This window comes from Hemibagrus wyckioides, unplaced genomic scaffold, assembly GCF_019097595.1.
Source record: "Hemibagrus wyckioides isolate EC202008001 unplaced genomic scaffold, SWU_Hwy_1.0 Contig33, whole genome shotgun sequence".
NCBI classification, from domain to species: Eukaryota; Metazoa; Chordata; class Actinopteri; order Siluriformes; family Bagridae; genus Hemibagrus; species Hemibagrus wyckioides.
The window spans coordinates 65,001-80,000 of NW_026690795.1; the positions used below are offsets into that span (position 1 = coordinate 65,001).

Below are 15,000 nucleotides of genomic sequence, written 5' to 3' on the forward strand. Positions count from 1 at the left end.
TGTGTGTGTGTGTGTGTCTGTGAGAGAGAGAGAGTGTGTGCTGTGTGTGTGTGTGTGTGTGAGAGAGGTGTGTTGTGGTGTGTGTGTGTGTGTGTGTGTGTGTGTGAGAGGTGTGGTGTGTTGTGGTGTGTGTGAGAGGTGTGTTGTGTTGTGGTGTGTGTGTGAGAGAGGTGTGTTGTAATGTGTGTGTGTGTGTGTGTGTGAGAGAGAGGTGTGTTGTGTTGTGGTGTGTGTGTGGTGTGTTGTGGTGTGTGTGTGTGTGTGTGAGAGAGGTGTGTTGTGGTGTGTGTGTGAGAGGTGTGTGTGTGTGTGTGTGTGTGTGTGTGAGAGAGGTGTGTTTGTGTGTGTGTGTGTGTGAGAGAGGTGTGTTGTGGTGTGTGTGTGTGAGAGAGAGAGAGAGAGAGGTGTGTTGTGGTGTGTGTGTGTGTGTGAGAGAGAGAGGTGTGTTGTGATTGTGTGTGTGTGTGTGAGAGAGAGGTGTGTGTGTGTGTGTGTGTGTGTGTGTGTGTGTGTGTGTGTGTGTGAGAGAGAGAGGTGTGTTGTGTTGTGGTGTGTGTGTGTGAGAGAGGTGTTGTGGTGTGTGTGAGAGAGAGGTGTTTTGTGATGTGTGTGTGTGTGTGAGAGAGAGGTGTGTTGTGTTGTGTGTGTGTTGTGGTGTGTGTGTGTTGTGGTGTGTGTGTGTGTGAGAGGTGTGTTGTGGTGTGTGTGTGAGAGAGAGGTGTGTTGTGGTGTATGTGTGTGTGTGTTGTGGTATGTGTGTGTGTGAGAGGTGTGTTGTGGTGTGTGTCTGTGAGAGAGGTGTGTTGTGGTGTGTGTGTGAGAGGTGTGTTGTGTTGTGTGTGTGTGTGTGAGAGAGGTGTGTTGTGATGTGTGTGTGTGTGTGAGAGGTATGTTGTGGTGTGTGTGTGAGGTGTGTTGTGATGTGTGTGTGTGTGAGAGGTGTGTTGTGTTGTGTGTGTGAGAGAGGTGTGTTGTGATGTGTGTGTGTGTGAGTGTATGTGTGCGTGTGTGTTGTGGTGTGTGTGTGAGAGAGGTGTGTTGTGTTGTGGTGTGTGTGTGAGAGGTGTGTTGTGATGTGTGTGTGTGTGTGTGGTGTGTTGTGATTGTGTGTGTGTGTGTGTGAGAGAGGTGTGTTGTGGTGTGTGTGTGAGAGGTGTGGTGTTGTGGTGTGTGTGTGAGAGAGAGGTGTTTTGTGATGTGTGTGTGTGTGTGAGAGAGAGGTGTGTTGTGGTGTGTGTGTGTTTGTGAGAGAGAGTGTGTTGTGTTGTGTGTGTGTGTGTGTGTGTGAGAGAGAGGTGTGTGTGTGTGTGTGTGTGTGTGTGTGAGAGAGGTGTGTTGTGATTGTGTGTGTGTGTGTGTGTGTGTGAGAAAGGTGTGTTGTGATTGTGGTGTGTGTGTGTGTGTGAGAGAGAGGTGTGTTGTGTGTGTGTGTGTGTGTGTGTGTGTGTGAGAGGTGTGTGTGTGTGTGTGTGGTGTGTGTGTGTGTGTGAGAGAGGTGTGTGTGTGTGTGTGTGTGTGTGTGTGTGTGTGTGTGAGAGAGAGGTGTGTTGTGTTGTGTGTGTGTGTGTGTGGTGTGTTGTGGTGTGTGTGTGTGAGAGAGGTGTGTTGTGGTGTGTGTGTGTGTGTGTGTGAGAGGTGTGTTGTGTTGTGTGTGTGTGTGAGAGGTGTGTTGTGATGTGTGTGTGTGTGTGTGTGAGAGAGGTGTGTTGTGTGTGTGAGAGGTGTGTTGTGATGTGGTGTGTGTGAGAGGTGTGTTGTGATGTGTGTGTGTGTGTGTGAGAGGTGTGTTGTGATTGTGTGTGTGTGTGAGAGGTGTGTTGTGATTGTGTGTGTGTGTGTGTGTTGTGGTGTGTATGAGAGGTGTGTTGTGTTGTGGTGTGTTGTGTTGTGGTGTGTGTGTGAGAGGTGTGTTGTGTTGTGTGTGTGAGAGAGGTGTGTTGTGTGTGTGTGTGTGTGAGAGAGGTGTGTGTGTGAGAGAGGTGTGTTGTGTTGTGTTGTGGTGTGTGTGTGTGTGTGTGTGAGAGAGGTGTGTTGTGTTGTGGTGTGTGTGTGAGAGGTGTGTTGTGATGTGGTGTGTGTGTGAGAGGTGTGTTGTGATGTGTGTGTGTGGTGTGTTGTGTTGTGTGTGTGTGTGAGAGGTGTGTTGTGATGTGTGTGTGTGGTGTGTTGTGGTGTGTGTGTGAGAGAGGTGTGTTGTGTTGTGGTGTGTGTGTGTGAGAGAGGTGTGTTGTGATGTGTGTGTGTGTGTGAGAGGTGTGTTGTGATGTGGTGTGTGTGTGTGTGTGTGTGGTGTGTTGTGGTGTGTGTGAGAGGTGTGTTGTGTTGTGGTGTGTGTGTGAGAGGTGTGTTGTGATTGTGTGTGTGTGTGTGTGTGAGAGAGGTGTGTTGTGATTGTGTGTGTGTGTGTGTTGTGGTGTGTGTGAGAGGTGTGTTGTGTTGTGGTGTGTGTGTGAGAGGTGTGTTGTGATTGTGTGTGTGTGTGTGTGAGAGAGGTGTGTTGTGATTGTGTGTGTGTGTGTGTGAGAGAGGTGTGTTGTGGTGTGTGTGTGTGTGGTGTGTTGTGGTGTGTGTGTGTGTGAGAGAGAGAGAGGTGTGTTGTGTTGTGGTGTGTGTGTGAGAGGTGTGTTGTGATTGTGTTTGTGTGTGTGAGAGAGGTGTGGTGTGTTGTGGTGTGTGTGAGAGAGGTGTGTTGTGATGTGTGTGTGTGTGTGAGAGAGAGAGGTGTGTTGTGGTGTGTGTGTGAGAGGTGTGTTGTGATTGTGTGTGTGTGTGAGAGAGGTTTGTTGTGATTGTGTGTGTGTGTGTGTGTGTGTGTGTGTGTGTGTGTGTGGGAGAGGTGTGTGTGTGTGTATGTGTGTGAGTGTGTGTTACCCAGTGAGAGAGGGGTGTGTGTGTATGTGTGTATGTGTGTGAGTGTGTGTGTGTGTGTGTGTGTGTGAGAGGTGTGTTGTGATTGTGTGTGTGTGAGAGGTGTGTTGTGTTGTGTGTGTGTGTGTGTGTGAGAGGTGTGTTGTGTTGTGGTGTGTGTGTGAGAGGTGTGTTGTGATTGTGTGTGTGTGTGTAGTGTGTTGTGATGTGGTGTGTGTGTGGTGTGTTGTGGTGTGTGTGTGTGAGAGGTGTGGTGTGTTGTGGTGTGTGTGTGTGGTGTGTTGTGGTGTGTGTGAGAGGTGTGTTGTGTTGTGGTGTGTGTGTTGTGGTGTGTGTGTGAGAGAGGTGTGTTGTGATGTGTGTGTGTGTGTGTGTGTGTGAGAGAGGTGTGTTGTGTGTGTGTGTGTGTGGTGTGTTGTGGTGTGTGTGAGAGGTGTGTTGTGTTGTGGTGTGTGTGTGAGAGAGGTGTGTTGTGATGTGTGTGTGTGTGTGAGAGGTGTGGTGTGTTGTGGTGTGTGTGTGTGGTGTGTTGTGTGTGTGTGTGTGTGTGTGTGTGAGAGAGAGAGGTGTGTTGTGTTGTGGTGTGTGTGTGAGAGGTGTCTTGTGTTGTGGTGTGTGTGTGTGTGTGTGTGTGAGAGAGGTGTGTTGTGATTGTGTGTGTGTGTGAGAGGTGTGTTGTGTTGTGGTGTGTGTGTGTGTGTGTGTGAGAGAGAGGTGTGTTGTGATTGTGTGTGTGTGTGTGAGAGAGGTGTGTTGTGATTGTGTGTGTGTGTGAGAGGTGTGTTGTGTTGTGGTGTGTGTGTGTGTGTGTGTGTGAGAGGTGTGTTGTGTTGTGGTGTGTGTGTGTGTGAGAGGTGTGTTGTGTTGTGGTGTGTGAGAGAGTGTGTGTTGTGGTGTGTGTGTGAGAGAGGTGTGTTGTGATGTGTGTGTGTGTGTGTGTGTGTGTGTGAGAGAGGTGTGTTGTGATTGTGTGTGTGTGTGTGTGAGAGGTGTGTTGTGTTGTGGTGTGTGTGTGTGTGTGTGTGTGAGAGGTGTCTTGTGTTGTGGTGTGTGTGTGTGTGTGTGTGTGTGTGTGTGAGAGGTGTGTTGTGTTGTGGTGTGTGTGTGAGAGAGGTGTGTTGTGATTGTGTGTGTCTGAGAGGTGTGTTGTGTTGTGGTGTGTGTGTGTGTGTGTGAGAGAGAGGTGTGTTGTGATTGTGTGTGTGTGTGTTTGTGAGAGGTGTGTTGTGTTGTGGTGTGTGTGTGGTGTGTTGTGGTGTGTGTGTGTGTGTGTGAGAGAGGTGTGTTGTGGTGTGTGTGTGTGTGTGTGAGAGGTTTGTTGTGATTGTGTGTGTGTGTGTGAGAGGTGTGTTGTGGTGTGTGTGTGTGTGTGTGAGGTGTGTTGTGTTGTGGTGTGTGTGTGTGTGAGAGGTGTGTTGTGATTGTGTGTGTGTGTGTGTGTGTGTGTGAGAGGTGTGTTGTGTTGTGGTGTGTGTGTGTGTGTGTGAGAGGTGTGTTGTGTTGTGGTGTGTGTGTGAGAGGTGTGTTGTGTTGTGGTGTGTGTGTGTGTGAGAGAGGTGTTTTGTGATGTGTGTGTGTGTGTGTGTGTGTATGTGTGTGAGAGGTGTGTTGTGGTGTGGTGTGTGTGTGTGTGTGTGTGTGAGAGGTGTGTTGTGTTGTGGTGTGTGTGTGAGAGGTGTGTTGTGATTGTGTGTGTCTGAGAGGTGTGTTGTGTTGTGGTGTGTGTGTGTGTGTGTGAGAGAGAGGTGTGTTGTGATTGTGTGTGTGTGTGAGAGGTGTGTTGTGTTGTGGTGTGTGTGTGTGTGTGTGTGAGAGAGAGGTGTGTTGTGATTGTGTGTGTGTGTGTGAGAGGTGTGTTGTGTTGTGGTGTGTGTGTGAGGTGTGTGTGTGTTTCTCACTTGGTCATTTGATCTGTAGTCCATGAACACCAGGTCATACTTTCCAGGAACTTTCTCAAAGTTTGCTCGTTGTGTCCATTCATTCTTAGTCTTATCAAAGAACCTGAGCAGAAATACACAATGATCAATACACACACACCTCACACACACCACAACATACCTCACACACACCACAACATACCTCACACACACCTCACACACACCACAACATACCTCACACACACCACAACATACCTCACACACACCTCACACACACCACAACATACCTCACACACACCACAACATACCTCACACACGCACACACACCACAACATACCTCACACACACAACATACCTCACACACACGCACACACACCACAACATACCTCACACACACCACAACATACCTCACACACACGCACACACACCACAACATACCTCACACACACCACAACATACCTCACACACACGCACACACACCACAACATACCTCACACACACCACAACATACCTCACACACACGCACACACACCACAACATACCTCACACACACGCGCACACACCACAACATACCTCACACACACCACAACATACCTCACACATGCGCACACACACCACAACATACCTCACACACATGCGCACACACACACACACCACAACATACCTCACACACGCGCGCACACACCACAACATACCTCACACACACCACAACATACCTCACACACACCACAACATACCTCACACACACCACAACATACCTCACACACACGCGCACACACCACAACATACCTCACACACACCACAACATACCTCACACACACCCACACACACCACAACATACCTCACACACACACGCACACACACCACAACATACCTCACACACACGCACACACCACAACATACCTCCTACAACACACCACAACATACCCTCACACACACACACACACCACAACATCCCTCACACACGCGCGCACACACCACAACATACCTCACACACACCACAACATACCTCACACACACCACAACATACCTCACACACACGCACACACACCACAACATACCTCACACACATGCGCACACACACACACACCACAACATACCTCACACACGCGCGCACACACCACAACATACCTCACACACACCACAACATACCTCACACACACCACAACATACCTCACACACACGCACACACACCACAACATACCTCACACACACCACAACATACCTCACACACACGCACACCACAACATACCTCACACACACCACAACATACCTCACACACACCACAACATACCTCACACACACGCACACACACCACAACATACCTCACACACACGCACACACACCACAACATACCTCACACACACCACAACATACCTCACACACACGCACACACACCACAACATACCTCACACACACGCGCACACACCACAACATACCTCACACACACCACAACATACCTCACACACACACACCACAACATACCTCACACACACCACAACATACCTCACACACACGCACCACAACATACCTCACACACACCACAACATACCTCACACACACACGCACACACACACAACATACCTCACACACACACGCGCGCACACACACACACACCACAACATACCACACACGCACGCACACACACACCACAACATACCTCACACACACCACAACATACCACACACGCACACACACACACACACACACACACCACAACATACCTCACACACACCACAACATACCACACGCACGCACACACACACCAACTAACATTTCTCCAATAAATACCCTACATGACCAAAAGTATGTGCACTCCTGAGCTTCACACCAATGTATGTCAAAATTCTGTAGATTTATTCTGTCTTGCGTTAAAGACCTACTTTTTCTTAAAGACGTCTTTGGCTTTAGCGAGATCTGCACCACACGGAACCAAAGAGTTCTGTCCGACTTTTCCCACTGTTGAGGAGGAGAACCAGGAGAACCGCAGTGTGGGTCAGACACCAGAGCAATGAAAACGAAGAAATAAAGAGCACATCAACAATACATGAATGTCAGTCCTGCTATGGGCCGAGAGCAACACAGGACACGGGGTTTTATTTGAGGATCTAGAACCCCAGCTGATGTACAGCTCTAGAACCCCAGCTAGTTACATGGCAGTATAAACTATGTGCTATAGGGTAGTAAGTGGGTTCTGTGTGTGAGATTCTCTTACCTCTCCCCCACCTCATCCACACGCTGTAGACTTTGGCCTGGTCATCCTGCAGCAGCTGGATCAGGTAGTACTTATTATTGTTAAACTGCAGGTTGGTCTGGACCCCAGAAGAACAAACAAGATTAAAGAAAAAATGAGATTAATGTCAGTGTGTGAGAAATATCACTCTGAGGCTTCACTAAACCCTGTACTACACTAAACCCTGTACTACACACTACACCCTGTACTACACCCTGTACCACACACTAAACCCTGTACTACACTAAACCCTGTACTACACACTACACCCTGTACTACACACTAAACCCTGTACTACACACTACACCCTGTACTACACCCTGTACCACACACTAAACCCTGTACTACACTAAACCCTGTACTACACACTACACCCTGTACTACACTAAACCCTGTACTACACACTACACCCTGTACTACACACTACACCCTGTACTACACACTACACCCTGTACTACACACTACACCCTGTACTACACTAAACCCTGTACTACACTAAACCCTGTACTAGACACTACACCCACCGTACTACACTAAACCCTGTACTACACTACACCCTGTACTACACACTACACCCTGTACTACACACTAAACCCTGTACTACACACTACACCCTGTACTACACACTACACCCTGTACTACACTAAACCCTGTACTACACTAAACCCTGTACTACACACTACACCCACCGTACTACACACTACATCCTGTACTACACACTACATCCTGTACTACACACTACACCCACCGTACTACACTAAACCCTGTACTACACACTACACCCTGTACTACACACTACATCCTGTACTACACACTACACCCACCGTACTACACTAAACCCTGTACTACACACTACACCCACCGTACTACACTAAACCCTGTACTACACACTACACCCTGTACTACACACTACACCCACCGTACTACACTAAACCCTGTACTACACACTACACCCTGTACTACACACTACACCCTGTACTACACTACACCCTGTACTACACACTACACCCTGTGCTACACTACACCCACTGTACTACACACTACACACTACACCCTGTACTGCACTAAACCCTGTACTACACTACACCCACCGTACTACACACTACACCCTGTACTACCCACTACACCCTGTACTACCCACTACATCCTGTACTACACACTACACCCTGTACTACACTAAACCCTGTACTACACACTACACCCACCGTACAACACTAAACCCTGTACTACACACTACACCCTGTACTACACACTACACCCACCGTACTACACACTACACCCACCATACTACACTAAACCCTGTACTACACACTACACCCTGTACTACACACTACACCCTGTACTACACACTACACCCTGTACTGCACTAAACCCTGTACTACACTACACCCACCGTACTACACACTACACCCTGTACTACCCACTACACCCTGTACTACCCACTACACCCTGTACTACACTAAACCCTGTACTACACACTACACCCTGTACTACACTACACCCACCATACTACACACTACACCCTGTACTACCCACTACACCCTGTACTACACACTACACCCTGTACTACACTACACCCACCATACTACACACTACACCCTGTACTACCCACTACACCCTGTACTACACACTACACCCTGTACTACACTAAACTCTGTACTACACTACACCCACCATACTACACACTACACCCTGTACTACACTAAACCCTGAAAAAGTTTAATTTCAAATTCACACAGCTCACTCAAGTTAAATGAATGAAATGAAGTTGTGTTGCTTCTGCAGTACCACACTTTCGTCAGCAGGTGGAGTGATATCCACACATGCGCAGATGGAACGCACATTCAACGATCACCCTCTCAGCTTTTTTTGAGATTAGCGCCATATTATGAACCAAACGAAATTCAAACGTGCAAACGGAGCCTGCAAGCGAAGTTTATTCTATTTGTCGACACGTGAGATATTTTAACTTTTATATTATTATATTGAGGCTGGGATTAGATTAGTATGGTTAATCACGTGTGATCTGATTTTTTTGGGGTATATTAATAAAGCTGGCCTACTCATGTTTTCACTTTATTGTTAGTTACATTCACTTTTCTTTTGCTCCTATGTAATATTTGATACTTTAACCTTTGATAATATTTGAATTCCCTTACACAAAGATGCAACTGACTCATTAAATTGCTAGTTTGCATGAGTTTGTCCATGTAAACAGATTTTTGTTTGCAAAATACGTTTTTAAATCAGTTTTAAAAATAATCAGTCTTAGAAAATGTATTCTAAAAGTTATTCTTAAATAATTCATTCGTTAAAATGGCGTTACACATTCTTATTTATTGTCAAGTGCTTTCTGTTTTTGGACGGCCAAAATAATACAAATAAACATATTTCACACTTAAAAGATGGCATCTAGGTATCTTGTTTAAGCTCATTTGTTAGGTCATCCAACACATTTTACCCAAGTTTAGTGGTTGGTATTTTTTTTTAATTTTGTTTTCCTCTTCTTAATATTATTTTCTTTTGTGTATCACATTTTCTTTTTCCCCCTGTGCAGAGATTGTGGCTCATCCTATACATCTAGATCACAGCTTCTAAAACACTTCAGGTTGGTACACGGACACTATGGCCGCAGACAATCATATCCATGTCTATATTCTTACTGTCCATGCACTTTTAAAACCTGGAATGCACTGAGGTCCCACTTAAGCCGATCACATGGCAGTGAGCAGCCACATCAAAAGCAAAATTCTAGTGAAGGTACTGTGATGAATTGTCATGTTTGTGCCGTAACTGACATTCCTTCAGTAAATGATTACTTTCTTCATATAAATAACCACTTGCACAGCCATGAGACAGTAAGTTGTATGTTTAAGGGCTGCTTATTTAAAACAAATGTGTATGGCACATTCAAATCACATAAGAGTCAAAAACATTGTCAGTGTTCATTGACAGATTTTAAGGGAGGAATAGTCAAAACACTAGAGGTTAGGACTATATCTGATGATACTCCTTCAAACAAAGAAAATGAAACATCTCTGCTAGAGGACGATTCCAGTTGTATTGATGTAGAAGAGGTTCCAGAAAACTTGCCAAAGCTTGTAGAGATTAAATTAGCTTCCATGCTGTTAAAGCTGGAAAACCACTACCATGTTCCAGGCTCAGCAGTCAATGAGTTGTTGGAGGACTTACATTATTTACTGAGTGATGCATCTTGCCCTTTGTCTCACAGAACTATTGTAGACATTTACAAAAGCACAAGATTGATGATGCATCTGTAGTCAAAGACCTTGTTACATCTTTAAGTGCAACAAACCCTTTACTTGCTGCAATAAAACATGGTGGCCTGCTAGCCTCTGCATTTAAGCATAAACAATAATACAGGGAAAATTTTAAAGTTGTGGAACCTGCGACCTCTTTTGCATGATTTACAAATTTTGGAACAGTCAGGCGTGTATGTCCAACAGCTAGGAACGTTTCTTAAGGGAACAGTAAAGTGTGTTGTGGCCGATAATCTTGCTGCACATTCTGTGGCTGGCTTCATTGAAAACTTTTCAGGTGAATACTGTTGTCGATTTTGTACAGCTTCTCGTTCAGATTCTCAGACCACTGAAGTGAAGGCAGGCAAACTTATACTTCAGACAGCAGAACACCACCAAGAACACGTGAAACTTGCTACAGAAAAAGACGTAAATGTCATGGGTGTGAAAAAAGCATGCATTTTCACTGAAAGCCTTAGCTATTTCAGTGTTACAACAGGCTATCCTCCTGATTTGGCCCACGATGTTTTTGAAGGCATAGTTCCAGTTGAGCTAGCAGAGTGCTTTGGTGTACTTATTTCAAAGAAGATCTTGTCTCTTGATAGGCTCAATGAACTCATCAGAAATTTCCCATTCAAGTGGGGTGATAAGACAAATAGACCTCAATTGGTGCCACAGACATTTGCAAGCAGAAGATCAGTTGGTGGCCATGCACATGAAAATTGGTGTCTGTTAAAGGTTGCTGCCATTTATAATTGGGCATTTGGTACCTGCAGATGAACCTGTGTAGCTTATGATTTTAGACGTGAAAGATATTGTTGAACTGGTTGTGTCTTTCGTTCATACAGATGAGACTATTGCATATTTGGAATGCAAAATTTCGGAACATCGTCAGAGATATCAGGAGCTGTTCCCCCTTAAACAATTGCTTCCAAAGTATCACTTCTTGGAGCACTATCCAGAAATGATTCGCTGTTTTGGTCCTTTAGCATTTCTTTGGACATTGCGTTTTGAAGCTAAACATAGCTACTTCAAACAAGTAGTTAGGCACACAAATTGCTTCAAGTACATAACACTAACTTTGGCAAGTAAACACCAGTTGATGGCTGGATATAACCTGCATATACCCAGTCCTGAAAAGACCACCTTACAGGTCACACGTATCTCTCCCATTACTGTTGATGTCATGAATGAGGAAATTGTACGTTATCTTACTTCTAGATATCCTGATACCACTGTAAATGTTGCTCAAAATGTCTCTTATGGTGGCATTATGTATCGGAATGGCCTGTACTCTTTACTGAACGAGAGGAAAGTCTTTGTATCATCAGCTGTGGTTAAATACTTAAATGTTATTGTAATTTAAAATTAAGAAACTGATGTACTTTAAATGGTTTTAGGGCTTATGTTTATTTTAGATAATTTTCTCTTTGTAAGTGTTGGTATATGATATTCTGTCAGAAGTTCTGTCACAAATTTATTACCAGCCAACCTGATTTGTCCTTTTAAATTTGTATAGGGTATCTGCAGAATTCAAAAGAATTACAACAATCCCTTTGGTGTCCAAATTTTTGGGTCAGCTGAATTATTTCTCAAACCAACTCCTCAGGACTTTCAAAAAGAAAGGAGGAGCTGCGGCACAGAAGATCACAAACATCCTTTCAGTCATGGATCAAGTATGTTCTCTAAAATCATTCTCATTTTAAATCAGACAACAAATCAAAATACGTAAAATATTTAATCTAAAAATGAAAATGCAATCCTTATTTACTCATGTGATTGATTCCCTTATGTCATTTTTTTCCAGTAATAAAATGGTGCATTTTGGACAGTCTCCTGCTCATTTTTATGCACATAATAAGTCAATAGTGAATTTTATTCATTTTTAATTTTTAGAATAGGATATTGACCATGTATGTGTTTTTATGCACAGAAATGAGGACAAAATGACTAAAATATTTATGTTGTTGAAAATTCTCTGCATAATGCTAAAAAAGTATGCTAATTCTTATTTCACATTTTGCAGAATATCACCATCGAGAAAAAACGTGGATGGATCTTGAAAGCTCTTGCTGTGTACATCAATGAAGACCCATCAAACTTTCTAAAGGAATATGTGGTAAGTTAATTGAAAAAACAACTCTTGTATGTTACTCTAAAACCTTATTCTTTTCACCCTGGAACTCTTGGTAATTGTTTCTTTTCGTATTTGACATTTTTAGGATGCTGAACGAAACACCACCCTGGTCTACGTTATAGCACACGAAGGAGCGGATGCTACAGATTCGTATGAAGATGTAGGGATCATCATTGAAGGTGTCCAAGTGCTTGAAAAACTTAACAATGTGGCAAATGCATGTGCTGCAATGCTTGGTCTAATTTATGCATTAAACTTGGCTTACCCACAAGACCTGAAATACACTTTTGAAGTGTTTCAAAAGGTTTTTATGGAGCTCGATGCAAACAAGCTGTCAAACAAGGTTCAGGTCCTGAAAAAACCTTTCATAAACTCTGCAACTTGAAGTCAGAACCTAAAGACAGGAGTTATATCAATACTGTTCGACTGTTGATTGTTGTAGTACATTTCTTTCATTTGCTGACCATGGTAAATTTGTTTCGGTGTTGGTCTAGCTTTAAATAACTGATGCAGCTGCTTTTTTCAGTGTCAAGGAGACAAATTTTTGTTTTTAGAACACTTGTTACATTACACTTGTATTATGTAGTTTGTCAATTGTTTCATTTAAAGACAGCATGCTGTTGTTATTATCTGTGGATTTGTTACTTTTATTAAAAGTGAAGATAACTGATTTTAGAGATGTCTGAGTTAAGACATGGGTTTCTACAAATGATTTTTGTAGGAAAAAAGGTGTTAAACTGCTGAATTGATTCACTGAATTTACTTAATAAACATAATTCAATGAAACTGGATTCTTTCTTTTGATTGAAAGAGACAATAATAATTTTCGAATAATTGAACTTAACTAACCTTATAAATGAAATCAAAATCAGGAATGTTAAGTTGATTCAACTAAACAACATTCTATTAACATTATGTAATAAACTTGCATTTACTGAAATAAATGTTGTTACTTAAATGCAATGTAAGTGAGTTACGTGGAACCTGGTGAAAGTAAAGCCAACATTTCATTTTTTTTGAGTGTGTACAACAACAGTTACACTGCACTCCAACAATAACACACCTGTGATGTAATCAAAGTAACAACACACACTGCCTCCTGCTGACAGTGTTAACCCGCCCTCAATTATCCCGCCCTCAGTTAACCCGCCCTCAATTATCCCGCCCTCAGTTAACCCGCCCTCAATTATCCCGCCATCAGTTAACCCGCCCTCAGTTAACCCTCCCTCAGTTAACCCGCCCTCAATTATCCCGCCATCAGTTAACCCGCCCTCAGTTAACCCTCCCTCAGTTAACCCGCCCTCAATTATCCCGCCATCAGTTAACCCGCCCTCAATTATCCCGCCATCAGTTAACCCGCCCTCAGTTAACCCGCCCTCAGTTAACCCGCCATCAGTTAACCCGCCCTCAGTTAACCCTCCCTCAGTTAACCCGCCCTCAGTTAACCCGCCCTCAGTTAACCCGCCCTCAATTATCCCGCCCTCAGTTAACCCGCCCTCAGTTATCCCGCCCTCAGTTATCCCGCCCTCAGTTAACCCGCCCTCAGTTATCCCGCCATCAGTTAACCCTCCCTCAGTTAACCCGCCCTCAGTTAACCCGCCCTCAGTTAACCCGCCCTCAGTTAACCCGCCCTCAGTTAACCCGCCCTCAGTTAACCCTCCCTCAGTTATCCCGCCATCAGTTAACCCTCCCTCAGTTAACCCTCCCTCAGTTATCCCGCCATCAGTTAACCCTCCCTCAGTTAACCCTCCCTCAGTTAACCCTCCCTCAGTTATCCCACCATCAGTTAACCCTCCATCAGTTAACCCTCCCTCAGTTAACCCTCCCTCAGTTATCCCACCATCAGTTAACCCTCCATCAGTTAACCCTCCCTCAGTTAACCCTCCCTCAGTTATCCCGCCATCAGTTAACCCTCCCTCAGTTAACCCTCCCTCAGTTAACCCTCCCTCAGTTATCCCACCATCAGTTAACCCTCCATCAGTTATCCCTCCCTCAGTTAACCCTCCATCAGTTAACCCTCCCTCAGTTAACCCTCCCTCAGTTAACCCTCCCTCAGTTAACCCTCCCTCAGTTAACCCTCCCTCAGTTAACCCTCCATCAGTTAACCCTCCATCAGTTAACCCTCCCTCAGTTATCCCTCCCTCAGTTAACCCTCCATCAGTTAACCCTCCATCAGTTAACCCTCCCTCAGTTAACCCTCCCTCAGTTAACCCTCCATCAGTTAACCCTCCATCAGTTAACCCTCCCTCAGTTAACCCTCCATCAGTTAACCCTCCATCAGTTAACCCTCCCTCAGTTATCCCGCCATCAGTTAACCCTCCCTCAGTTAACCCTCCATCAGTTAACCCTCCCTCAGTTATCCCTCCCTCAGTTAACCCTCCCTCAGTTAACCCTCCCTCAGGTTATCCCTCCCTCAGTTATCCCGCCATCAGTTAACCCTCCCTCAGGTTATCCCTCCCTCAGTTATCCCGCCATCAGTTATCCCACCATCAGTTAACCCTCCATCAGTTAACCCTCCCTCAGTTAACCCTCCATCAGTTAACCCTCCCTCAGTTATCCCGCCATCAGTTAACCCTCCCTCAGTTATCCCGCCATCAGTTAACCCTCCCTCAGTTATCCCGCCAT

General features: G+C 44.8%; 1 protein-coding gene across 1 annotated transcript in view; it reads right to left on the bottom strand.

Annotated features, from left to right (window-relative positions):
* parp2 (poly (ADP-ribose) polymerase 2) overlaps positions 1 to 15,000 on the bottom strand; it is a 44,808-nt gene that overhangs the window by 20,751 nt on the left and 9,057 nt on the right. The window contains exons 5-7 of the mRNA XM_058385455.1: positions 6,961 to 7,057; positions 6,629 to 6,704; positions 4,767 to 4,869 (exon numbers count right to left, since the gene is read on the bottom strand). Of these exons, the coding sequence (XP_058241438.1) occupies positions 4,767 to 4,869; positions 6,629 to 6,704; positions 6,961 to 7,057 (276 nt within the window). The remainder of the gene's footprint in view (positions 1 to 4,766; positions 4,870 to 6,628; positions 6,705 to 6,960; positions 7,058 to 15,000) is intronic.